We start from the raw sequence: 27,781 nt of genomic DNA on the forward strand, positions 1-27,781 counted from the left end.
GCCAAGTTTCCAAGTTTTCATTCAGGGCAGCCATAAATATATCTGCAAAACAAGGCAGCACACTTTTGCAAGTCTCTGCCTCAGTTCAGGAGCACTCAAGTTTTCCTAACCAAGCTCTCCGTACTTGTTTATTTTAGCAGAAGTTGCGGTAATGAGGAGGTCTATTGAGTGCAAAGTTTCTTTTCTACAGCATCATTTGTTGGCAGAGATTGCTTTTTAAGATTACTGTCATGCTGCTGATAGACAACAGAAGTCTACTATTCTTTTTCAATTCCATATAGAATTTACCACCAACAAAAAAGTGCTGCAGTCTATCAAAAATCAATCTTTCCAATTCACGTGTATCAGAACACAGCAATACCTAAGTAAATTTCAAGGCAAAAATCTGTTCATAGGGAAGTTTAATAAATTTCCTATTATTTGGATTTTACAATCTCCAATAAACACAGCTACTAACATGTAAAATCATGATAACTGATGATTAAGCAAAATAGGTATTGCAAAAACAGGAGAGAAAAGGGGTAGTTCAACTTGAAAGTTCCAGATGAGGAGAAGGGTGAGGTACTCAACAACTTTTTTGCTTCAGAGAGTCAACTAACCTCTCTTCCCTCACCACTAAAGGGGATGGACAGCAGGATGGGGACTGGGGGAGCAAAGTCCCTCCCACTATAAGAGAAGATTGGGTTTGTGACCACCATAGAAACCTGAATGTACATAAGTCTATGGCACCAATGAAATGCACCCAAGTCCTGAGGGATTTAGGGCTGATTAGTTGCCAAGCCACTCCACACAATATTTGGAAAGTCATGGCTGTCGGGTGAAGTCCCAGGTGACTGGAGAAGGGGAAGCATCACATCCATCCTTTAAAAAGGTAGAAAGGAGGACCCTGGGAACTACCAATCTGTCAGCCTCCCCTCTGTGCTGGGAAGGCCATGGAACAGATCCTCCCAGAAGCTGTGCTTGAGGCACATGGAGGACAGGGAGGTGATTTGGGACAGTCAGCACGGCTTCCCCAAGGGTGAGTCCTGCCTGACCAACCCAGTGGCCTTCTACAGTGGAGTGACTGGGTCAGTGGACAAGGGAAAGGTTACAGATGTCATTTATCTGGACTTCTGTAAAGGCTTTGACATGGTCCCCCACAACATCCCTCTCTCCAAATTGCAGAGAGATGGATTTGATGGGTGGACTGTTAGGTGGATAAGGAATTGGTTAGATGGGCACATCCAGAGGGTCGTGGTCAACAGCTCAAAGTCCTGATGGGACATCAGTGACAAGTGGTGCCCTCAGGGGTCCATATTGGGACCAGTGTTATTTAATATCTTCATTAATTAAATAAATGAAGGGATTGAGTGCACTCTCAGCAAGTTTGTAGACGACACCAAGCTGAGGTGACACACCTGAAGGATGGGATGACATCCAGAGGGCCAGGATGCCATTCCGGAGTAGTGGCCCATGGGAATATCATGAGGTTTAACAAGTGCAAGGTGCTGCACCTGAGTTGGGGCAACCCCTAGTATTGATACAGGGGGATGAACAGGTCGAGAGCAGCCCTGGGGAGAAGGACTTGGGGGTACTGGTGGGTGAGAGGCTGGCCATGACCAGCAACATATGATTGCAGCCCAGAAACTGTGTCCTGGGCTGCACCAAAAGCAATGTGGGCAGCAGGGCAAGGGAGGGGATTCTGCCCCTCTGCTCTGGTGAGACCCCACCTGCAGAGCTGCCTCCAGCTCTGGGGTCCCCAGCACAGGAAGGAGATGGACCTGTTGGAGCAAGTCCAGAGGAGGCTACCAAGTTGATGAGAGGGATGGAGCACCTCTGCTATGAGGAAAGGCTGGGAGAGTTGGGATTGTTCAGCCTGGAAAAGAGCAGGCTTAGGGGTGACCTGGTTGTAGCCTTCCAGTACCTGAAGGGAGTCCACAAGAAAGATGGAAAGAGACTTTTTACAAGAGGATTGAGTGACATGACAAAGAGGAATGGATTCAAACTAAAAGCAATCAGGTTTAGATTAGATATTAGGAGGAAGTTCTTTGCTGTGAGGGTGGTGAGGCCCTGGCACAGATTGCCCAGAGAAGTTGAGGATGTCCCATCCCTGGAGGTGTTCAAGGCCAGGCTAGATGGAACTCTGAGCAACCTGGTCTAGTGGAAGGTGTCACTGTCCACAGCAGGAGGTTGCAACAAGATGATCTTTTAAGGTCCCCTCCAACCCCAAACCATTCTATTATTCTATGAACAGACTGAGCAGTACTTCTAATCAAGAGGAAAAAAACTAACACAAAAACCAACACAGAAACCAAGGAAATATAAATTTAATACATTTCTGCACTACAACTCTGGCTACTAAATCTATCTTTACATTGATCGTAGTTATTAACTCACTAACAACATCTTCAGATGTTTTGTCTGCACCTGACTTGCTGATATGAAAAAGAGAGCAGTAAACATGTCCAAGACTCAGATGCTACAAATGGCAATCATTTCTCCAGCATTATGATACCAGAAAGCTTTGAATTATGGGCATTATCGAGGACAAAGTTTTAACCTCGCTGTAACCCATTTAACTCGCTGTAGGACACAATGATTGAGTTTTAAAAAAAGACACATCTGTTGTACTACAGTGGGTGGTGCTGACACTACCCTTCATAAGTTCTTTTACTAATTTTTGTACATGAAACATAATTTTCTTATGTAACACAAGCAACAATAATTTATTCCCCATTTACAATTGGTTACAATACACAACAATACATTACAATACACAACATAATGACTTGCTCCACACTGGTAAAGATAACAAGAATGAATCTAAATCAAAGTTCAGATTCATGAAGGTGCTTTCAGCAATTGTAAGCCTCTTGTTAAAAAACCTTCTCTAGTTCCAATTTCTGTGATCCCCAAGACCTTATTCTTTAGGTGATTGCTGCAACAGGAGAATGTAGAAGCCACTGCACTCTATAAACATCTAACCACCATAAATTCAGTTGAGTTTCTGACCTTTCTTCTCCACAAGCACCCAGACTGTTATTTGCTGCAGTTTTTATATTCAACTGCAATTTAAACCAAGACATGAACAGGAACACAGGAAGCAATCGGGTCCTAAAGTTACAGTTTATGTCATTCTCACTAAAATTTGGGGTTTATAAATCTTGGCTCTACTTATTTTTCAACAGTCATCTACAAAACAATACCTGCACTTCCAAACAACCACCTTTTGTTTCCGTGTGCCTGCCCTGCTTTCCAGAGATGCACAGACTGCCCAAGCCTACACCAAACCCATAGACAGACCCTGAACAGAACAGAACTACCAATTTACTGCCAGGAGGATCTTACTGTTGTTTTCTGACATTTATTCTCTTCGCATATGTTCCTATAACACATGGGCTTTTAATCCAACACAAATTTTATCAGCATATACCTCCATTAAACTACTCTTAGGTACCTGGAACTAAGAATGGCATTTCATGACTCCAGGGAGAGGAACATAATGAAAATAATAGTGCAGAGACTTCAGTAGCAGTGCAGAGATCTCTAAAATACACCTAGGTGTTGGGGATTTTCAATTTCCCCCAGTAGTGCACAGCTCTTTTCCACGTGTTTCCCACAAGTGAAGAAAGCCCCTCACAAACCACAGGCACATCAGCCATTCCTCATTACCTCCTTACAGCTTGCATTTGCTTTCCTCTTCCACGCTTCAGCTTCCTACCCAACTCCCCAACATATATTAATGCAGCTAAAATGCTCACATCCCACCTCATGCTCTGTTTCTGCATCTTTTTTTCTGAATGGAAAATGTATTAGTACCTTCATTCAACTTAAAATCATCACCTGTACTAAACGAAGACCTTCTATCACTTGAAGGTCAGAGACAAAAAAAAGAACTAGCTGAACTTCATTTATGCAAGGATTTACTGTATTTGTGCTATTTCTGCCATTTTCACCCAGACTCCAAGGAGGAATAAATACAATCTCTCACAACATAAAACAAAAGCATCACTTGAGAGGGGAAATCTGCTGAGATACAAAACAAACCGCAGGGAGATCTATCCCAGCAGTCTGAGCGCTGCTGATGAGTGAGTAGAGCTGCCAAAACAGAGAGAATTGCTGAAATAGTCTGCATCTATCACCACCATCAGCTACGTCGGAGTGGTGGATCACTCCCTTTCAGGAGAGATTAAAACATAAGAAGGAATGGTGAGGCTGATCACTTAAGTTCATACTGTAGTGTGTGTCATCTTTATTACTGTATTTTCTTATCAAGAATAATTAGGGTAGCTTTAACGGCACTTTCATCACCGTAAATGTGCATTTCCATATGTTTTTCATTCCTTTCACTTTTAATTTGCGCGCTTTATATCGTCTGCTTTATCTCACACAGCATCTTAGTAACACTCCTAAACCTGAAACCATACAGTGAAAAATCTAGCAAATTATTTATTTCATCTACTGCTGAGATATAGGTCCCTGCAGCTCATCAATGCTGAATAGCAACTGGAATTTCCCCAGGACACTCAGGGACCACATTTGTATGATTCTGAATGTTCTCCACATTGGATCTTCAATGTTTATGTTTGACATCAAAGATGGGACAATCAAGAGCACAGAGTGACCCCATGACAACTCAAAATTAGGATGAACTGCTGCATATCGGATCACATAGATATTGGCTAGAGCTGTGCCAAGAAGCCCAGCTCTGTACACTATTAAAATTCATTTCAATTCTTACAGGTCAGATGTTTAAGTTCACCTTTACTCCAGCTTCCTCAGCTTTTACCACTGATTTTTTGGTGGGCTTTTTTTTTAATACGGTATCATGTAGACAATGTAGTTATTTCTTGCTCTTGGCCTTCCCAGACTGTAAGGCTTAGAAGCTTTGCTACTCACATTCATACATTTTAATTAAAAGAAAAAGAGTAAAATACTAGACTTCCAGACATAATTAAACCTAATACACTGTTCCAGATCAGAAACTCTAATTAAGTTTCACTATCTCCTATTGCTAATAATCACCCAGTCAGCAAATACCACCAAGGAATTCTTCACCCCTCTTGCCTTTCTGCCCCCAAGGTATTGCTGCCCCAGTACTTAATTGGAAATGAAACATTTTCTCACTGTACAAGCTAGCCACACTTCTACTCCTATTTAGAGTTCACAATTAGAGATGTTTCTAATGTTGGAAAAGAAATAATCAGCACAAGAGAAAAATATATTTCTCAAACGTGTAAACCAGACATTCTGTGACCAACTTTTTGCGGCGAATGCAAGTTTCCAACCAGAATATTCACAAGTTTCTTGCTTGGAAAGAGGGTGATGAGCCAAAGATGAAGATGTATGAGAAAGACAAAGGTTCATGAAGACTGGAAGACAAAGATACTAACAGTAAAACAGATTGTAAAAATTAAGTAATCCATTTAACCCCAGTAGTCCTTGACCCAGTAACACAGCCTAGAAAAAATAATAATAAAATTAAGTGACCATATTTCACAAGTTTGTTCCTGGACATTGAAGACTGGCCTCCTGGAGTTTACAGCCTGCCCATTGCCAAGGGAACAGTGGTTTTCCCACTTCCTGTCAGTGTTACACCATATATGAACTGAGTTGAGGACTTCTGCCTTTAGGACTAGGTTTCAATATAAATTCTAGAAATCAATCTAGATTTCGTTCACACTAAAACAACCAGCAAAGAAAAAAAAAACATTTTAAAATAATTGCCTGCGTAATCTGTGGTGGTATGTTGAATTTAAAATGGGAAGTATTTGTCCTGACAAATTCTAATCTAAAATACACTAAAGGGACATTTCTTCCTAACAGTTTAGTGTTTAACTATTCATTTAATGTCACAGCATGTATTTTTCAAAAATCAATAAACCAAATACAATGAGGTATCCTTCTACACCCAAGAAGCTAAAAAGCCTGGCTAACCCCCAGCATAGGATGACAGCAAAAGAAATACCATCCTAGTGGCAAAGTAACATTTTATGTTGTCAGCTGGGAGATTTGGGAGAAAAGTGACCTTAATATACTTCTTTAAAAAAAAATGCACTGAAACAGTTAATGCACTTTGTTCTGTGGCAGAGCAAACCCAAAGTTTTCACTCTACAACTCAGCTGGCTGTTCTATGAACCAATATAAAGGACACCTTCAGGACAGTCCACAGGTCCTGTCCTTTCAGCAGCAGCTCGCGGGCAACAATGGCAGCAATTTGGAAGTCTAAAAGAAATGAAAGAAAAAAGAAGAAAAAAAAATCATTCAAAGACAATCCAAAATAACTCCAAGGGCTAGAGCCTGTCCATCGGCTGTGTCATTAAAATCAGAAAGGAAAATATGAGATGAGAAGGAAAACAGACAATTGAGTTATGTTGCTTCCTTGAATTACCCTCTCTTGTGCTTCTCCCCAGCCCACATGGCGCAGCGATGGCTGCAGGCAGTGACAGGCATTAGGAACAGACTTGTTTCCTTGCCCTTATTAACTGGTGTTCTAAGACACTGACAGTAATGTGTACAAAATATAGTCTCCATTCATTCTGTGTACAGAAGCACTGAACAATCGTGCAGGTTGAGGCTCCCACAGGGGAGAGGACGCAATTTTGACCTGACCGATCTGATCGACTCACCGAGCGTGGATGAGATTTGAGCCTGTCTGAACTTGCTCAACTCTCTCTCCCCCTATTTATTTATCAACTCAATATTGATCACATTAAATGAAGGCATATGGGGACCAAGCAGCTCAGCAGTACACCACGGCAGTGCAGAACTCACACAACCTGGGCAGGAAGGGATCACATGGAAAAGACGGATGAACACAAAACCAGCCCATCCATACAGGCACATTCACAAGCCAGGTAGGTTTGGTATCACCCTCATCTGATCACTGCAACCATGTAGAGTTGGACTCAATGCTCTTAAGGGTGTTTTCCAACCTAAATGATACCATGATTCCACAAACACCACCACAAAAGCTGGTGCTAGTTTCAGAAAATTTGTCCTAACCCAGAAATTCCATAGAATATGTTATCAATATATTATATATATACAAGCATAGCAAATGCCTCAGTGGGAAAAAAAAAGGAACATTAATAAACACTTCTTTCGGCATTGCTTAAATGCACAACTACGTAATGAGATTGATAAATATCATCCACAACTGCTGAGCATCAGATTTGAACCTTCTACATGTCTGCACTGACTTTGGGCTTGAAAAACAAAAATCACATTAAGCTTTGTGTTGGTTCAAACTTAAAGCATCTATTTGTCTTCTCATCATTTTATACCCAGTATTCATTTTCCTGCATCCTTGAAAAAAGGCAATAAAAAGAAAAGAGATTTCATGTCAGCTAGTCGACATCACAAGTGAAATGCAAATAACCCTGCTAGCAGAAGATATTTTTATTTGATCTATCACCAATATAATTATCATAAATTCAAGAGAAAGTCTCACCTGACTTACGGAAAAGACTTCAAATTATTATGGTTTAATGAGAAATACCTAATATGACTGAATAAAGTTGATTATTTAACTGGGGACTTTCATGAAAAGGTGGGTAGGCTGGGTTCAACAATAACTCTGGCAATTATATTGGTATCTTAATTTCATAAAAATAATAATGGAAACATGACAGGAAGTATTATATTGACTACAGGTTACTAAATGCACACTAAAAATGGACCTTCAGATATACTTGGAGTAGCACAGAGTAAGGAGTAAGACATAACACTGGAGACAGCAAAGCTTTTTTTTTTTTTCCTTTACTTGAAGCATAGTGAGGCACTGGAATAGGTTGCCCAGAGCAGCTGCGGATGCCCCATGCCTGGAAGTGCTTAAGGTCAGGTTGGACAAGGCTTGGAGCAACCTGGTCTAGTGGAAGGTGCCCCTGCCCACTGCAGGGGTTAGGAACAGATGATCTTTAAAGTCCCTTCCAATCCAAACCATTCTATGATTCTCCCTTTGGTGAGTGTAAGTGGAATTCAAATATCATTGCATGAAAGTTTCTACTTTCCTCCTTTCTAGTAAGATTGTGTACTTTTATGACATTTCCACATCTACAACCATTTATCACTGCACACACTAAAAAAGGCACGTTAAAGTCTCTGAATGTGTGTTCAACAGTCCTCATGAACAAATGCCACCATCCACGTAAATGTGAATAATTGCCTGCATAGGTACCAACTTCAGCAACCTCCATCTACTGCACGTTTTATAAATCAGGGTGTTTCCAACTATAGGGTTAAAACAATTTCCCTTAAATAAGAAGTATTTTCATTCTCACACAGCAGAGTCAGTCTGTGGATGATAGAAGTGCTTAAGTGACTCAGTTTACTGGAGATACATGGTGCTTTTGCTGTATGTTGAAGCTGCCAATACGAGACACACAAATGCAACCTATGACACGTCAGAGCAATCAGTCCTGCGGAGCATTTCAGCACGGCACTGTGCTCCAAATAAACAGTGGGAAGTGTCAGAGGAGCGCATGTATTCTTTAAATGGTATCAACAAAATTTTAATGAAGATGCTTTTTCTCACCATACCTGCAAAACTTCATGAGAAGTAACAGCTTAAGCTCTTGTAGCAGTTTGATGTATTATTTGCCAAATGTAATTTTCGAGGCAAGAACAGACTACCTGCCCTCATGTATTACCTCATTAATATGTACCTAGCATGCCTATCTGGAGCAGATGGGGACCTTACTGGACCTGCCTAGTATGACAGTTTACAAGGTTTATCAGGGTCATGGCATCAGAAAGAACATTACGGTTTGAATAACAATAAAATAACTGTATCCAGATGAAAATGCCAGGTTTGCTAATGTTAAGCTTAGTCACATTCTACAGTGCAGTTTATTTGCGCTGAAAGCCAGTATATTTCTCACCAACTGCTAGAACACAGCAACATAAAAGACTTTGAAGCATATAGAAAAAAACACAGTTCAGAGATTAGAAACACATCATAGAAGTATCTGAAATTGTATTTCAAGATATATATCATATTTCTGTTTAATGTGCAATCTTCAGTTTCAAGTACTAGGCACAAAGAAACACTGCTTACAAATTTCTAACATCTACTTTTATCAGTCACAGTTAATTACAATTGTTTTCATGCAACAAATCTCATGCATTAGGTATAACTTACTGTGTCACCAGGTGTAACTCTCCCCAGTAGACAACCACACCAACAGGAACAGTAAGAGAAGTAACACATAAAGGAAAAAAACAGACGGAAAAATTCTAAAAAAGGACCTGCATACCTCAAATGCCATGTGGACAGAATTATGTATCTACATCTAAAAATGCTATTCTTCAGTCTTCCTGTCGAGGTTTAGGAATAGTATTCCCCAATTTAGTGTTCCCACTGAAAGACTTGAAACCACACACTGCTCGCTCACTCCCCTGTCCTCCGCTCCTCCTCCCCAGCAGCAGGATGGAAAGGAGAATTTGAGGCACATAAGGTGAAGATCACAGGTTGAGTTAAGAATAATTTACTGGAAACAGTAATGGGACAAGAAAACACACAGTAACAGCACCAATATTAATAAGTGAGTGTGTAAGAGATGAATGCTTCACATGCGAGTGTTCACCCTCGTGGAAACCCCTGAAAAACCCTGACTGTGCCATCCTGCTACCTGGAAAGGATCTTTTTCCCTGTCCCCTGGAAATGTAGAATAGCCTCCAGGCCCTGGCCATGCCCCCTCCTGGCTACTGCAAAAATTAACCCTGTCCTGGCCAGAACCAGCACACTTCTTCGGCTCAATTCTCCAGCCGACTCATCCAGCCTGTGAGAAGTGCCAGGCACTGGAGTTTCGCCAATTACCTTGAGACATGAATAAACTTTTCGGCAAAGAACAAGGTGTTGTCATCCGGAGTAAGTGGAAAACAAGCTGCCTTAGCCTGTGTAGACTTCCAGCCCCACTGGCCTCATGCCCAGGCACCCTGAGAGCCCATCAGGGAGTCTCACAAAAGCACTGACTTCCAGGAAGAGCCCCCAGTCTAAAGCCACACAGGTCCATGCGAATCAAGGTGAGGGGGATATGCCATCCTCATTTATCAGCTGCTGAAGCACTTGTCCAGGAATTGGGAAGCGCAAGGGCTAACTTGCCCTCACTCTAAAAAAAAAAAAAAAAAAAAATGAAACCCAGAGCTCCATTTCTTTCTGAAGAAAAGCACTGTGGCAAGGGAAGCTGGAGAGGTTTCCCATCCTTTTCTCTTCCATTCCACAACCAAACTTGTGGAAAACATGGGAGCAGAAAAGCAAGTGCAAGGATGACTAATTCTGTGGGTTAGTGGTTACAGAAAGTGGCCGTAAGTTGGGAAGTATATTGTCTGTTCTCTACTCCAGCTGTGTGCAGGCACTTATTTGATTGGATGAACATTTAATGCAATGGGTGGAAATACTGAGTGGGTAAAACCTGAGCTATTTCTGAATTCCAATGCTTTTACACAGTAAAAGTATAAATAAATAATGGAGCACTGAAAATCACTTGGCAATAACCATTGGCAATTACTTATAGATTCCCACTCATTTTTATCTTGGCTTCAACTATTTCTCTGTGATGTCACTGAAAATTAGTTTCTAAATCTTCTTCCAAGAGCACTCTATTTCCCGAGGATTCAAAGATGGGTGGATTTGGGTACTCAGTTCTCCTTTCTTCAGAAATGATGAATTCAACCTCCCTTGATACCCCAGTAGAAGATGAATGCTTGCTGCCTGTTTATATCTGTATGATATAAACACAGCAAAGCATATTCAGCATGAAACTAAAAAACCAAGTGCCTAATTATGTAAGTAGACTCATTGGAGTCAATCACTTCCTTTTAGTTAGACACATACCTTGCTCAGTCAGGTGTAAAATTAGCACATTGAGAATTTTCTCACTTGCCTCTCTGTGAAGGCTAAGGGAATACTGTGCTGTGCATGCAGGACTGATTTGATTACCTCCATCTTTTATTGGGAAATAACGTATGTCATGGCAATACCAGATGACTAGTGCTTCCTTTGTTCTGTTCAGAGGGAGGAAACAATAGGTATCAGGAAAGCAGTACAACCATGTGTCTTGGTAATAAAAGTGGCATATTAATGAGCATCAGTAAACCATTACAATTAATGCAGGGGAATGGATATTACCTGCTTGAACTCTGCAAGTGTTCTAGCAGCTCCACACCCAGTTGCCATTTTTTTCCACCCCAGAGCTTTCCACTGGCAGGAGCTCCTTTGCAAAGCCACCAGACACTGTGAAATCATATGCTCAAGGGAATGGGTGGAGACATTTTAATAGTACAATAGTGGCTGTTGAGAACAGTTATCCAGCCTGTTTATCAGTGGCAGCAAACACATCCCATAATCTATGGGAGGCATATATGTATACCCTTTAGGTTCCAACATAACTAACAGACTGCAGCAGAAGACAGGTAAGATGGACGTGCACAAAGGTATGGATGTGCATCGCTTTCACTTTTTTAAAAAACAAAAGGCACACTTGTGAATTTTACATAATTTTAAAATTTCAATCCCTTCTTGATGTGCCTTTGTAGCATCCAGTTTTCAAATAAATAGTCAGTTTTGAAGTTCAGCTTCAAAAATCCAGCCTGACAATTCCCCTCTTTACACTCACAAGCAAAAAAAAAAATAAGAAAAGTGAGGGAAAACTGCAAGCACTATCAAGGTGACACACTAAGTTGTTTGAGTATTTATTGACAGAATAACAACACAGGTGAAACAGCTCTGGCCCTTCAGGAATACCTAAATAAAAACTCTTTGGTTTTATGACATACAAATTGTTCATTTTTACTCTTGGATGACTGAATTTTAAATTACGTTGAAAAGAGGGACACCTTCAATTCCCACCTCTACTTGGTTTACTTTAACTTCTAATTCCCTCTGCACATAGTGTGTTCTGAGCTATTTTAATTCACATTCTTCTTGTAGTTCGTGTACTGAATTCACCTAATAATTCATTTTGATGATACAATCTTCAAAGCATCATTTGGAGGTTTTTTTAGTAGGTTCCAGAACACATTCTTTTTCACTTCAACATTTCTTTCAGGTACCATTCTCAGTATAGTGTTTAAGCTTGCCATTAGTCTTGTACTTAGCATATGCTCACTTAGCATAGACACATTTATTATTTTTATCGTTAAACACTTTAGGTAAGAACTCTATACACACACAGGGGTGCCTCAACTTTCCAGCACACTGCAGAGACTAAAACACCAGCACCACTGTGAAACAGTTGAACTGGAGAATCTTTCCAGATAAAAAGATGCAAATTGTCCCATCAAACATCCTGCATGGCTTCCAGATTTGCCATTCCCAGTGCCCAAAAAATAAATGCAACCTCCAAAACTAGTAAACCAACCAATGTGACTCATGCAAACAAAGTGAGCCATACCTACATACAGGGCAATCCAAGCTTTATTACTAGAAAATGCCATTTTCAGTACTGTGGTCAAGTAAACCATTTGTAATAAGTTTTTCCTGTGATGAGTATCTACCAGAAGCTGCACTGTAGAAAAAAAAAAACCATCTATTTCTCAAAATAAGGTTTGCTTGTGTTTTTTTTTTTTTACTCTCCCCTTTCCAAGGGTCCCCACTTTGGCACAGAGATTTGAAGGATACACCTCTTGCTGTGTTTGAGAAAAACCACAGTTTGTAAATGTTTAATCACACCCTCTTAATACTCTTACAGCATTCATCATGTTTCACAGTGGTGCAAGAGCCAGGGGAGGACAAAGGAAGAGAGGAAGGATGCAGCTGGGGAACAGAGGGAACGGTAAGGCAAGAAGGACCATGGGAGCTGCAGAGAGGAAAGTCAAACAGTCCCCCTTACACCCACCTGGGAACTTGGAACTGAACCTCTTTTGCCCACATCCCCCTCCAATGGCAAGACCACAAAGACTAATATTGTACTCCTAAAGTCATGATAAAACAGAAGGATGAGAGAGCTACAGGCCTGAGAACCTGGGCAGCTGTTTGAACAACTAAACCACTACAGCTGGAGAGTTGGAGAGTTGATGTAAAGGCAGCTAAAGTATGTCTTCACTCCACTGCATGCATTTGATGAAAAAATATATATTGTTTTCTGAAGGACCTGGTAACGTCCTAAATTCAGAACAGATACTGAATTCAGACAATAGCTAACAATAATAGGGTCATACAATGAAAAACAAAAATAATAAACACAGAATACCTAATTTCAGGACTTCATCTCCTTCACTGATTTACATGTCTACACTGTGCACTGAATAAGGGAGAGGTACCAAAAACCCCACAGCACGTGTGGTTTTATCAATAAGGACTGTATGCATATGACTTAAGACTGAATAGATAACCTAAATTTTACATATCCCCAAATGCTTTATTTTGGACTCTTTTTGTTTGATTCTTCAGGTATGTTTAAAATATTTTTGACAGTTCCTGTGGAGAAATCACAGCCCAATGGTTTAAGAACAGACCTATCAGACTGGGAACAGAGTCTGAATCCTGGATCAGGATGTCACATTTGACAAAATCACTTAATGGTTTTACCTTGGTGTGCTGTAATGGGAGAAATTAGTAGGAAGAGGAGGCTGAGAGCAGTTTTCTGGTTGGTGTCTATTCCACTGCGATTGCAAAGAACAGCCCCTTTGCACAAATACAACAGAAATATATAAATGGCTAATAATATCCTTACCCAAAAAGTATTGCTCTAATAATAATTCCAGCCCAAAGAACACAAAAATAAATCAACTAGGTTATTCCAGAGGGCCTATTAGCCCAGTATCCTCTCTCCAAATACAGCCCATAATGAACATCAAGGGTACGAACAGGGCAAGGATCTGGTGACTAAAGATTACCCATCGCCTTTCTTAACCCAAATATTGTGCACTCACTGGTTGGGCTGTTCTTCTGACATACAACAGCTTTTTCACTCTGCCTGGCATCCTCACCACCCTGTGACCAAGGGTTCTCAAATTACTTATGTGCTGTGTGAAAAGCTACTTCCTTCTGCACTGAGGTGACAGCACAGTGCTAAAGAAACCGTTGCCAAAACCAATAACTGCAAGGCCCTTATTTTACATTTCGGCAAGATACTTATAGTCAGTTTTCAATACTGTTTGGTTATGTTCTACAGGGAATAGAAACAACTTCATGTTTTTTGGCATCCTCTTGCCTTTTGATGTCCTTGTTCCATATACATGAATCCTGAAATGGTTGCACACTGTAAATGATTTCACAAGAGAGAGAACTCTGTGCTGCTATTGCTCTTATGCTCCTGTGGTTGCTCTGAGCCAAGCCCACACTGCAATCAGCTTTGTGCAATGATATATTTCAAGATGCTCTTAATGAACTGACTTCTTCCACTCACCATCAAAAAATAAGTACTTTGTACCCAACAATTGCATGTCAAGCTCCCAGGGCAGGTCAGAAGAGTCACAGCTCTAAACAGACAGGGTTTCACACATCATAAGGATCACAGGTTCAGGGCAGTCAGTACTGCAGACCAAACCACTGACCATAATGTCTATTGTCCCACTGTCAAAAAAGCAGCAGAACATAGTGAATGAGTTCTTTCAATGAAGGATGTGTTTGAGGGCTAATGATTGACAATTTTTGTTCAAATTTTAGATTTCAATACTACAGGAAGAAAGAAAAAAAAAGTACTAGCTTGTATAACACAAATGAACCATTCTAATAGTATTAGAAAGCTGCTTCTTGACTTCAGGAAGCCCTGAACTGACTCCTCAATGCTCAGCAACAGGGACCTGGGAGGTGATACACCTGCTGCAAACAGGAGTTATTAAGATGATCTCAAACACATTGTAGAAAATAAGTAAAATGTATGGAGCAGACATTAATTATAAAGTAAAATCTTCGCATTTGTTGCTTTTATTAACTGCTCTCTTAAAAGGGAAAGAAATAACTATTGAAATAGTCTCATGCTTCCACACAACCCAGTTTTACTGCCCAGGAGATTGTGGGGAATATATCTGTTAACTTGTCACCAACTGGTAATTCTTTTGTAGATGCTGCAAAGGACCGTGACCTTACAGTGAACTGCTGACGTGAAATCAAGGAATGTAAAACAAAGCAATAGGAGACAATAAGCAAGTGAGCCACCTCAGAATCTGAACCGAGGAGCTCTCCTAAACACTCATGAGTAGGTCTGCTGAGCCCTTTGCACCTACTCATGCAGGCAGAAAGACCTGTCAGATTAAGTTTCAAAATACTTCAGGTAACTACAGCTCTTCTTTCCTTTTATACAGGTACAACAGTTCTCTGGACTGGACCGCTCCTCCAGCAAGCACAAATCACTGCTATACTCCTTTTAAATTAGTTATAAATCTAGAGCACTGAGAAAATCTGTGACAGCACAGAGATCAGGATCTGGATTCTGACAAGTTACATTAATCATGGGTTTTAAATGAGCTATTTCCATAACTGATGTGCATTCTAAATCATCTTGAACAACCTCACACACAGAACAGGATCCAATCCCCAGGAAACACTGTGCCCTTAAAGAGGCTGTAAAATTGGACAGCATGGTGGTGGATACGTCGAGTTTAGTTCTTAATGCAATGCAGTGGGTTGACAGACACCCACCAAATCCTCTCAATCGCTCCCCTCCACAAATGGACAAAGGAGAGAAAATATAATGAAGTGTTCATGGGTTGAGATAATGACAGGGAGACATCACTCACCAAGTACTATCAGGGAAAAACACAGACTCAATTTGGGGATATTAATTGAATTTATTACTAACAAAATCAGAGTAGGATAATGAGAAATAAAATAAATCTTAATAAATCTTCTCCCAACGCCTCTCTCCTTCCCAGGCTCTTACATCTGCATTTCAACATGTCACACGACTAAATCTATGTGATGATGTTTTAAGGGCAAGAAAAAATTATCATAAATCATCCTAATTTCATCAAAATCACTTTAAATCATCACAGTCCAAGAACAACATCAGAACTGAAATTTAAAATCTAGCAAATAATTCACAAAGTGAGTTTATATAACTCATAATCCAAACACAAACATAGCACTTATAATGAACACACCACACTTGATAGCTATCTAATCATGAACAAAGATATAAAGATTCTTACATTAAAATTTCACATTTTCATTTTTATTAATACAATGGATTTAGGACTATAGAAAATTTAGTGGTTTCCATCAGTCTTGATTCTGTGTCCAGCAATACTAGTTTTAGAATGAAAAAAACCTACAAGAATTCTAATTGCACTGTTGTATAACTATATACTGGTTTAAAATTATTAAATCAGTTGTATCTGGAATGCCTTACACAAAAAGTGTGACTAATCCAGTTTCTTACACTTGGCATGGTGTTTTCCACATGTGCCAAGTGACAGCAAAATGAAAGTGCATGCACTTGCCTGCTTTTGCAGTGATTTATTCACTGTTCATTAGGTATAAAAAACCTACACAAAGCTCAAGACTGCGAAGAATGAAGATGAAAATCTCAGCATGATTCAAAACTCACATATTCTTTCATGAGACTGGTGAATATTGCACTAAAACAGCAATTAAAGCTGCAATAAGGCATATCAACCATTCAAAGCTTTATAGCTTAAAAAAAAAAATCGAAAGCTATAGGGAAAAGACATGGTTTTTTTCCTTTCCATCTTGCCCTACATATTATTCATAACTCACTCCAGTGCTTCATAAAGACTTTTAACTCCACCTCCAGACACACATACATGCAAAAAACATAAACCTAAGTGGCAGTTAGTTACCTTACAGTGATTTGATATGCTTTAATATCAAGATATCAAAACATCTGTCTCCCATTGCTGACATTTAATCTACCTTAGCTTTGCTGATGTCAGTGTAAAAGGGACCCAAAAAAGCAGACAACTCAGCACAGAAATAACCAGAGAGACTGATTTTTTTTTTACTTCTTTAGCTCTTACTAAAAATAGTCTTGAGTATTTTTCACAGCAGGTGAAGTTTCATAATACAAAAATTTCTTTATCTTTACTCACCTATTTCCTACACCATCACTATACTCCCCACACACTGGGAGATAACATAACTTCTTTTACGGGCACATCTTTCAGATTATTAAATATATTTCAGACTAAGAAACACTTTAAAAAATACCTGCTTGGAAACAAAGAAATCAGCAATGAAAAAGAGCTCTCAGACTGCCACTGGATAAAACCACACGTCCATCCAATTGCAATTTATTATTAAAACAGTGTAAAAGAAGTCAACTTACTGACTGACATGAAACAGAAGCAATTGTCAAGCCTGAGATATACTCTAGCTGTCAGTAAACATTCTAGGTGTATTATGAATAAAGACTCCATATGATTACCCCCATTACCATATAAAAAGCACCTGTTTGAAATCTGATTGCTTTTTATATAAGGTTCTGAATAAGTTACTCCTGAAGTGACCAGCAAGTCCATCAGTAACAATGACACTCCTAAACACACATTCCAAGGTAAAAATATATAGTGAACCACAGTACAATTAAGAAACTAAACTTCCAGATTACACCAGAAGAACTGAGCCACTTAAAAATAATGGCCCTTGTCTTTAAGACTCCACCATACCTCCTGTGTAACGTTGCAAAGAATACAACAGGGAAAAAATAATCATGGTCTATATTCTGGCAGAAATAAACCACTATACAGCCTGAATATTAATCAGAATAAACACTATTTTGATTTTTATTTCATGATACCTGGTGTTTCTCTGCCCAGGCATCATTCATATTGCACACACTTGCTCTAAGGTTTATGATTGTAACTAAATCCACTTCATTTAATCATTCTAATAAATCTACACCTCAGTAGACACCACTAAGTGAGCTATTAATAACACACTAAATATACCTGTTAGACAGATTATACATGTAAAATATAGAAGTACAGTGAAAACTATTTGCACTTGACTAAGTGCCAAACTTCTGTTCATCCTCCACAACAGAGGTACATGAGAAAAAGATTAACAAACACACCTTGTCTATGTTTCCAAAGAATTGCTCCTGTTTACCATCTGAATACACTCAAGGCCACTTCTATTTTTCTGATAGTATACAAATGCAGCTGTGGGTAGAATTTATGTTTTAAAACAAACATTTGGAACAAAATACCAAGACTTAAGACAAGGCTTGCATACTACATCTAGGGCTCCTTGTACAAAAGAAAAGATCTAATTGCCACCAAACCTTGATGGCAACTTGCACGTTGCTCCTGACAAAATCTGGTGGGTGCAGGTTTGTTTGTTTTCAGGCATTTAATCCCAAATGTCATCAATCATTTTAGGAAACCTAATGATGTTTCAATATACCTTGTTTTTTTCCCTTTGACTTCAGTCTGTGGCACAAGCTAAGCTGTAAGACTGTACATCCCACAGCAAGTGTTCTCTGCCCTCCCTCTCACTAAGGCAGAGTAGACTGTGGGGCACGAAGTCTTTCATGTTTTAAACAAATGGCAGATATGACTTCAACATATATCACTTCCACAGCATGTGGGGCAAGTCTGCCAAGTGGAACTGGAACTAGAACTTATCAAGACAAAAAACAGAAAAAGACATTTTCCCTCTACACGTTTTCTAGCCTCCCAGATTATCCCTGTCAAGATTACATACAAAAACACTGCAACAGTACACAGACCAAGATCCTCTACAGTCAAACATAGGATTTATCTCTGTATTCCATATCTCTGGTTATTCAGCTAGAGCCATGACAGTGAGTTTTACTCATTTTGTAGATGACAGAGTTTTACGCTCACACACAGAGTCCTGTCCACAAGTGATGGGTTATTCATAAACCTGGTTGTCCCAGGAAACTGAAACTTCTTTCATCTAATCACTGCCACTAAACATTCATTTCCCACAAGGTCCATCCTGACAGGCACACTTCAAAGTACCATGCTGCACCAGGTAGCCACTTGCCCACCATGACTTTTTTAAACTACAACATTCTGTTGCTAACCCATTTTTTATCACCCTTCCCTTCTACTCTAAATGCAGCCTTTATGCTACACTATTAAATCCTATCCTGAAATTTAGTGAAATTGCTCCAGTTGTCCTTATTCTGCCCTCACCTATGAATTCTGTAAGTTCATTACAGAATTCAAGTAAAAGGGCATGGCATGTCTTCCACTACCCACCTACAACCTTTTCTGTGTCCTGAATCACTCTTACTTCTTTTGATTTTTTGCAAAGTTTCATTCACAGAAAAGAGCAACTTAACAAACCTGTTAACGCAATTCCTTATCCACAAAATTTTTTGCTACTCAAAACACGTGACAGCCAGATTATACAGAAAAAAAAAGAATATTTGGTTTCCTCTTCAACAGTTGGGTTTTGTTTTTATTTCCAATTCCCCAGCAATCATAATATCCATGTCCATGTTATTTCTGTCCCTTTTATTTCTCCATACTTCTCACAAAAATTGCAAACAACACAAACTCCTGCCAGAGTAATCGCATTATATTTACCAGTAGTTCACAATGCAGTTTGATTCAACTACACATTTTCTTTTCTAAAACACCAATAACAGCATTCTGTGGTGGTTTTTTTATAAATACTATCACAGTGTTATTCACTAAAGCCAAAGATCATTACTCTGATTTCACTTTTTTACAACATAGATTGTTGAAATAGACTGTAGAATCATGCACAAAGCCAGTCCTTTTCTCTCATCATAAAATCATGATTTTTCTCTTTATGGTTTGGCTGGACAACATTAATATGATTTCCTATTGTACTGCAGAGATGTATTATTCCAGTAGTAGTGGGAACAACTGATTTGTGCATGCACACATCTATAACATGCAAACATTTATAAGGCACTTACAGATGTCTCAAGTAGAATAGAAACATTTATCTTATCTCCGGATGGTATATCACCTTGACTTAAAGTATCTGTGTTTTTCCCAATCTATATTGCCTGAAGATAAAGCCCTAAAATACTACAAGCCAATATAAGCAGTTTACAGTTGTCCTGACGTGTTCACACCTCTTTCCTTATGCCAACCCCAGGAAACTGCTGTGACAGGTAACTGATAATGTACCACTGTTAAACTTGGTAAAAAAAAGATGCAAAAGTAGTGCTTCTGGTATTATCACGGGCAGAATGGGAACATTTCTTTAATTAGCATCCAAGCTTGTGAAAACTCCAAGTAACCACAGAACCACAGGCTGAGAAATTCAAACCAGTACTTTGCACTGATTGTTTTATAATTTACTATAATGCAGACAGTTCTAATACTACCTGGTTTGCAGTAATGACTAATCCATGCAGTGCTGGATTATTCTTATCCCTAGTGACTTTAATAATTATTAGACTGCAAACCCCTTCCTACAATCTCCAGTTTTCTTTCTAATTTATGGTTCTCAGTCAGAACATAAGAACAAAATTTCCTGTATTTTCAAGTAAATCCACCCCAAAAAGGCAACTATAACTACATTTGCATGTGAAACTCAAGGCACACTAAAAATATATACATATATACAATATGCAATATTTTTATATATAAAAATATTTATTGTAGAAACTCAGATTTCAACAGAACTTTGAGAGTAAAAACATTATCGCATTTCTCCGGTGAAATTTCATTGCTACAACATTGCTAAGTTAATAAAAATGCAGTAGGAGTTCCATTTGGAGTTTTTTGCACACTAAACCAAATATCCACATACACAAATGAAGAAAATCAGTGTGAAAACACAGATTTTATTAACCTATCCAAATATCACTGTTTCAAATTATTGTTAATAATACTTATAAATAAATTTCAATATTAATAAATAATGTTAACAATAAATTAATTATTTAATAATAATAATGCCACAGTCAGGCTGTTTAGTACTCAGACTTCCCTGAAACTACACTTGTTTGTGCTGCAATTTACATTTACTGTAATTGAGGACTGAAAACATACTGCTATGAGTTTCTCCCTGGTATTACCTGTTGACCTTCAATACAGACAGACTGAGGTTTAACTTGCCCAACACATTTTTCTGTTCCTTCCTAAATCCTTACAAACCATTTTAGTTTTAAATAAAGGGATGCTCTTGCGTGGGTGGAAAGTACCCAAAGAAAGTCCTACGAAAACCCAGCCTGATGGTACAGGCTAATTCAGCAGCTGACAAGCCGATCTTTGTGAAGGACTTTAGCTTGAAACAGGGATGGCATCAATCTTCCTTTAAGGAATTGCTTGGCCAATTTACTACAGTCTGAAAAATTAATATCCTGCCTCTTGTGCCCCAAACTGTACAGAACATTTTATCCAAAATGTTCCTCAGTTTCAATAGTTGTCACTTCAAAAATAAAATAAAACAACCCCCTAAAACTTAGTTTTCTACTACTGTAATTCTGTTTAGAAAGTCAGAAAGTATGAAACCCCAGACAAGACAAAATATGGCTTTTTATGAGACAAGTGTAATTCATAAATGCATGAGTTACAACTCAACAGTACTTCAAGACACAGCCCTCACCAATCCAACTGTTTAATATATTCCCTCCTTTGACCTTATACGAGACATTTGCTTCTCTTTCTCTACTGAAAGAAAAACACAAAAACCACCCTAAATAAATGATCTACCACTTCAAAAAGAGCATGGCTAGCTATCAATATTTCTTGTTTACATAACTGAAAAATTTTCAAAAAACACATTTAAAGATTTATATGTAAAAAAAAATCACGATTCTGATTCAAGTAGTCAAATAACAACCATATGATGTTAGCATAAAAGATAATTATCCTAACTTGAAATTCATGTCATTAAAATTTAAAAGCCAAAGGTGACAGCATATATCATCCAGTTTATAAAACATGAACACCACTTAAAAGTTGAATTATACTAGCTCAAATGACAGTATTCAGTGTAGTAAATAAAAAGTTCTCTTCCTCTACCATGCAAAAAATATTTCTTTCCTGCTAAGAAGTTATGCACAAACCAATTCCCATTATCTCCACGCGTACTCCATTTGCCAGATGATAAGCCTTAAAGCAAATCATTGCAGAATCCAGCAATCGTAAGTTACCAGCATGTAGGTGACTGTCAGAAAGCAGTAATAAAGCCTGACACGTTTATGGTGTCTCTCAAATAACAGACTTACCTCGGCAGATGGTCCCGTTCCCCACGTACCCAGGTTTGCAGGTGCAGCTATGTCCCCTGATAGTGTTAGTACAGATTGCATTCTCATCACAGTTGTGCTGGCCACTGCCACATTCATCATGCTCTGTGTGGGGGGAGGGGGAAAAAAAGAAAAGAAAACAGTTTTTGAGATGCAGTGAGCTTTACAGGGAGATGAGGTGGCATTTGAAAGCCAAGTGGAATAACCAGGTTGCTGCAATGGCTGAACGCTGGGGGCTTGGTGTGGGAGTCAGCTATGGGCTTGCTCCAATTCTGAAACTCAACAACATGTGCATGGCAACAGGAGATTATTTAGGTTTAAAAACAGAAAGAAAAAAAAAGGCATCTGTGAGGAAGCAAAGTATGGCTATGACAAAAAGCTATGAAGAGGATTATCAGAGAAAAATATCTGCTGTGAAGACTAACCTTTACATCACTGTCCACCACCAGCAGTAATAATCATAAATACAAGATAACTGAACACAAGAGGGGCCCTAATAGCCCACCCTGTAACTCCAGAGTTCAGTTGTCACAACTGCTTGCTCTAACACTTACTGAGCTCGCTCCTTCTCTAATAGCACATAGTAATGTTCCACATTTTTAGAGCACCAATCACACCCTTGAGCCTCAAAGAGGCTCCCAGACAAATGGGCCATATTTTGCTTTCATCCAGCAACTCTAACTGCTGCCCCAAGACAAATTTGCCACAGCTCTGCACTTTATGCTCCTGCTACTTTTTGTTCTCCTAAAGCATCAGTTAGAGGTGATGAGGTACCTGACCCTGAAGTTTTCCGCTTCTTCCTGCAATTATGAGGAGCTTCCCTCACACAGTAGGATTGCAAAAAGAAAACCTCAATATTTGACACTTTTGTGCCAGTGGTTTTACAATTTTTGTTCAGTGGAATCAAAAGGATGCAACGAATTTTCTTAAAACCATACAGTGGGCAACAACCAGGATCTGGAACCCTTCTTGGCAGTCTTCATTTATGCAACTGCAATTATCAGGCTGATATCCATATGCTGAGAGGTAAAAGTTATCTCTTCCCGGAATTAGGATTTGCTAAAGTGTATAAGGGGTGTAAAGGTGCATAAGGGGTGTTCAAGGGACAATGGACTAAATTTAGCCTTCTACAGATCACAGAGAGGTAATGCCTCTAAAACACCAGCAAAACATTCACTTTTGCAGACTGAATTAAGCCCTTTGGAAGAGTCTCTCCACTGAGAACAGCAGCATCACAGGCTTTGACAGGCTGCAGTTCACCTCTGCAATGCTCTCACTCTACCACAGTTACAGAACAACAGCCAATTTCAAGATAACTCAAGACACGTAGGATTTGAATGATGAATTCTAAGGAACCCACTAAACCAAATACTTCTGGAACACTGTTGATAACTATTTGCAGTACATATATCCAACATGTTTTCTATTTTTCAAATACATTTGACAGCAAAATGATATGGATTGTGACTGTTTTCTCTTAAATAGCATCAAAGCAATGTATCACCCTCTCTCTCTCTCTCTGCTTTTAGCAAGGAATTCACACACACTCTCATATGTGCCTGGCTTCAGCTGATAAATTCAGGCTTGCATTTATACTTGTTAGTTTATGTTAGTCCCTAGCTCTGCTTGGTAATTCAACTTCAGCTTCTTGCCAATTTTCAGAGGCCTTACATATTCTAAACGCTAGGGTTCTTCAAGGGCTGCCTGCTCTCCCCTTCATCTTTTAAGAAACTCTACCACTTTGCTGCTTCAGTCTCATGGTGCTCAGACTGCTGGGTCAGACACAAAAAGCATCAAGTTACTCTCCAAGGAAGTGCTTGGAAGGCAGTAGAAGCTGAATTATGCTTTCTTTTAAAAGAGACACCCTCTCCATAATCTCTCCCTCCTCTTCCTACTTTTAATTGTCATTAGCTTTCATGTGTTAGTATTCAAACTATAATGAGAATGCCTTTGTGATAAGACTCAGGTGTGTACACAAGAACATTCCTACTAAAACAATTGCCAAAATTAGCCTATTACCTTCTCAGCACTTCAAGTATAAACAAAAGATTTCCCAGTAATAACAAATGTGTTTTGCCAAAATACAGGAGAGAGGATAGTCTGCTGTGTTGTTCTAGGACTCTGACAATGTAAATCACTGTATTTACCCTTCCTGCAGGTGTACAGGTGCTGGAAATACAAAAAGATTTAGCACTGACAAAGCTGTTTTCCCACAGTCATACTTCAAACAGAGGTCAGTTTTTTCAAAGCTGATATAATTTAAAGAGTTAGCAACAAATCTGACCATGGGAACCTGCCATTCATGAGGCATCCTTATGCTGTTAGCACAAGAAGGACTCATCTGCATGAGGAATGCCAAGATTTCTTAGCAGCAATATGGCTGCAATGATGGGAACTTTAAATGAAGTTTTCCCTGGTGCAGGGATGTCTATAGTTGATGTTGCTACAGGCCTAATAAGAATGAGAAAGCATTGATTTTCTGTCAAGGTACAAAATCTTTTCATCCAGATGAAAAATCCTTAAGATTCTGTCAGTAGCAAGTTCCCCTGGGTTTCCTGTGCCCTCACAGGAGATCATCCTTTGGAAAACTTGGGTGTTCACACTGGAAAGTCAGAATGGAAAGCCGGCTCCGGTTTTGCTTAAATTCAAAGGAGACTGTGACTAATTTGCAAAGAATTTTGCTTTCTTACACACCCTGCTTTTCAGAAATTCCCATTCAAGCACATCAGACAGAACCTGCTTTTGCTTTAATGTTACGGTAAATACTGACTCGACAGCAAATAAAATTGGCAGAGAAGGACACTGCATAGCATCATTCCAAAGCACTAAAGCACCAAAGAGGAGAGAGCTGAGACAAAAAGCCCAAAGTCATTTCTTATTTTGACAATTTCCCTTGTAACTGAAAATGAGAAGCACAAAGGGCTCTAAAATGCAAAAACAAAAATAACTTTTTTAATTTTTTTATACCTCTGTGTGTGCGTGTATATATATATATGTATATATAAACAAGTAAGCTGCCATGCTTAGGAATTAAACTGTCATCATTAAGTTTGACTGAAGTCATCCATCTCTCTGACTTCTATTTCCTGCGTAATATACACAAAATGAGCTCATGATCAAAGACAAAAAGAACTGGCAGGCTTACTGAGAAGGACAGCACTGTAGGATATAATTCCTTGAACCAACTCCCATTCCCCCAGATTATTATCTATTTCTAGATCAGGTACCATAGTTACAACAGCAGCACCATTCTTTGCTTACAGGCAAGTTAATTTTTTTATCAAATCCCAGTAAATTATCCTCAGCTTTAGTATTTCTGTTACTCAGGATTTCTGATTGTTGCTGCATCTATTCCATGCTTTGTGGTAAAGCCACAAGACCAGGTAGTTTATTGTGCCTCTTTTTTTCCACTCTATAAAATAAGGATGTTACAAGATTCCATTTTTTCCTCTAGTATTTGTCATTCTTCTGAAATCCTTAAATACTAAAGATTTTATAGAAAATTTAAGGATATCAATTTTCTGTTGCAAAAAAAAGGGAAGAATCAAAAGTCCAAAAGCTTTCATGAACTTTTCCAAAACAGTAAAGAGAATCTTCTGATAATTTCCTGAGTTCACACCTGAGTTAGACCATCTTGTGAACAAATGGCTATGAAGTTTATTCTTTCCTTAGCCTTCACCTCAGAATGGCTATCTGCCTCCAAAAGCACTTGTAAGAAATTAGTCTTACTTTTACAAAAACACATCTCCATCACCTATGTGGTACAATTCTGTACAACTTAGAAGTCCACACTGGGAGCACTACAGGTCTAATGTTTATATGGGGGCAGTGTTACAAAACAGCACAAGCACAGAGGTGGAAGACAAATATTTTAGTTATCTCTGCTTTGTTCACCAGCAACCTAATAAAAATAAGTTTATCTTGATGGTGACAGAATTCTTTTCAATACTACATGGCCTTAGAGAGATAACAATCACATAAAAAGCAAAGTTAATTCACCAGAAAATAGTTTCAAGGAGATGGTTAATTGCACATCCTATTATAAAAAGCACCAATCATCCTATAAACAGCAGAAAAAACACCTTATGCCAAAATGCATCTGGTCTGGAAGCACACTGATATCAGGACACACACAATATCTTCTTTTTCCTGAAATCCCAGAGAAGAAACAAGTTGCAGTACAATGGGAAAACACAGATCATTTTCTGCCGAAGTCACAAGAACACGGAATTAATAGGAAATGGTTGAAATAAGCTGCCAAGACAGCTGCGACCACAGGGCATCCCCCTGCATGTGCTTGAGGCAGATGGACCCCACCCAGGCAAACAGCCCAGCACACCAACATCTGCAGCCAACAGCTACTGTGGGCACATGTAAAAACAACAACGGGATAACACCTGAGGCAGTAGGAGACCAGGAACACAAGTAAACTTCGTGCCTGCCAGCAGAAGACTTGCTATAAAGGGTCAAGGCTCTGCTAATAGCTGTATTTAGCTGCACCCTCAGCAACAGCAAAACATTCAATCATGTTTCAGTTGTGAAACCACTTGTTTAAATTTTAACTAAACGTTTAGCTGCCTTCAAAACACAAGTATCCATTTAAGGCTAAAGGGGTTAATGCACACCAGGTTATAGCAGCTCCTGCACATCTCAAATGACTAAGAATTCCAGTTGCTGATCGTTGATCAGTGTGAAGTATAAATTGGAATATTCAAAAAAAAGAATAAAAATAAGTCAGCAGCCTTCATGTACACATATTTCTGCCAAATCCTTCATATCCCCCTTTTCCTAATCTCACTGAGGAATCACATAAATACTTCTGGTTTGTGCTACTTAAAAAAATACTTTCTGTTCTGGGATAAACTGAACAGGAAGAATGCAGGAGGAAAAGCACTGGGGGCAGAAGGAAAGGTGCCAGACAAAGATTTCGTCTGCCTGAGGTAATTTATTTTGCATAAAGCCACCCACACCACACTGCAAAACTGTTCGTAGGTGTAGTGGGTTGACCCTGGCCAGATCCCAGGTACCCACTAAAGCCACTCTCTCACTCTCCCTCTGCAACTGGACAGAGGAGAGAGAAAAAACAGCTAAGGATTCATGAGTTAAGAGCTGGTAGAGGTCAGTGACTGATTACCTTTACAGGCAAAACAGACTCAAAGTGGGGTTAGCACTTAAATTTACTACTAACAGGATAAGAGCCAAAGAGTGAGAAATAAAACAGTCTCAAAAACACCTTTCCCCCACCCCTCCTTCCACATTCTCCCTCCTCCCGCCCCCAACAGTGCAGGGGGATGGGAATGGCAGTTATGGTCAGTTGTTGTTTCTGCCGCTGCCCAGGGACAGGAGTCCTTCCCCTGCTCCCGTGGGGTCTCTCCCAGGGGAAACAGTCCTGGAGGGAGTCCATCCCTTGGGCAGCAGCTCTTCCCAACCTGCTGTCCCGTGGGTCACTCCTCCATGGGGTCAGTCCTTCACAGATGAGCTGTACCGGCCTGGGTCCCCCACGGGCCACCAGTCCTACCCGGGAAAAACCTGCTCCAGCCTGGGCTTCCCTCTCCATGGGCTACAGGTCTCTGGCAGGACCCTGCTCTATCCTGGGCCTGCCACGGGGTCACTGCCTCCTTCCTGCATCCACCTGCTCCAGTGTGGGCTCCCCCAGGGGCTGCAGGGAGGTCTCTGCACCCCGATGCTCCCCC

General features: G+C 39.6%; 1 protein-coding gene across 4 annotated transcripts in view; it reads right to left on the reverse strand.

Moving 5' to 3' along the window:
• The window catches only part of NELL1 (neural EGFL like 1), a 279,771-nt gene that overhangs the window by 86,783 nt on the left and 165,207 nt on the right, over positions 1-27,781 (reverse strand). For 3 of the 4 annotated variants that reach the window (XM_027662213.1, XM_027662211.1, XM_027662210.1), the window contains exon 14: positions 22,071-22,193. The exons of the other annotated variant lie outside the window; for it this stretch is intronic. In XM_027662213.1, coding sequence (XP_027518014.1) covers positions 22,071-22,193 — 123 coding nt within the window. The remainder of the gene's footprint in view (positions 1-22,070; positions 22,194-27,781) is intronic. 4 annotated transcript variants of the gene reach the window in all.

This window comes from Corapipo altera, unplaced genomic scaffold, assembly GCF_003945725.1.
Source record: "Corapipo altera isolate COAL_440 unplaced genomic scaffold, ASM394572v1 RXGC01000072.1, whole genome shotgun sequence".
NCBI lineage: Eukaryota > Metazoa > Chordata > Aves > Passeriformes > Pipridae > Corapipo > Corapipo altera.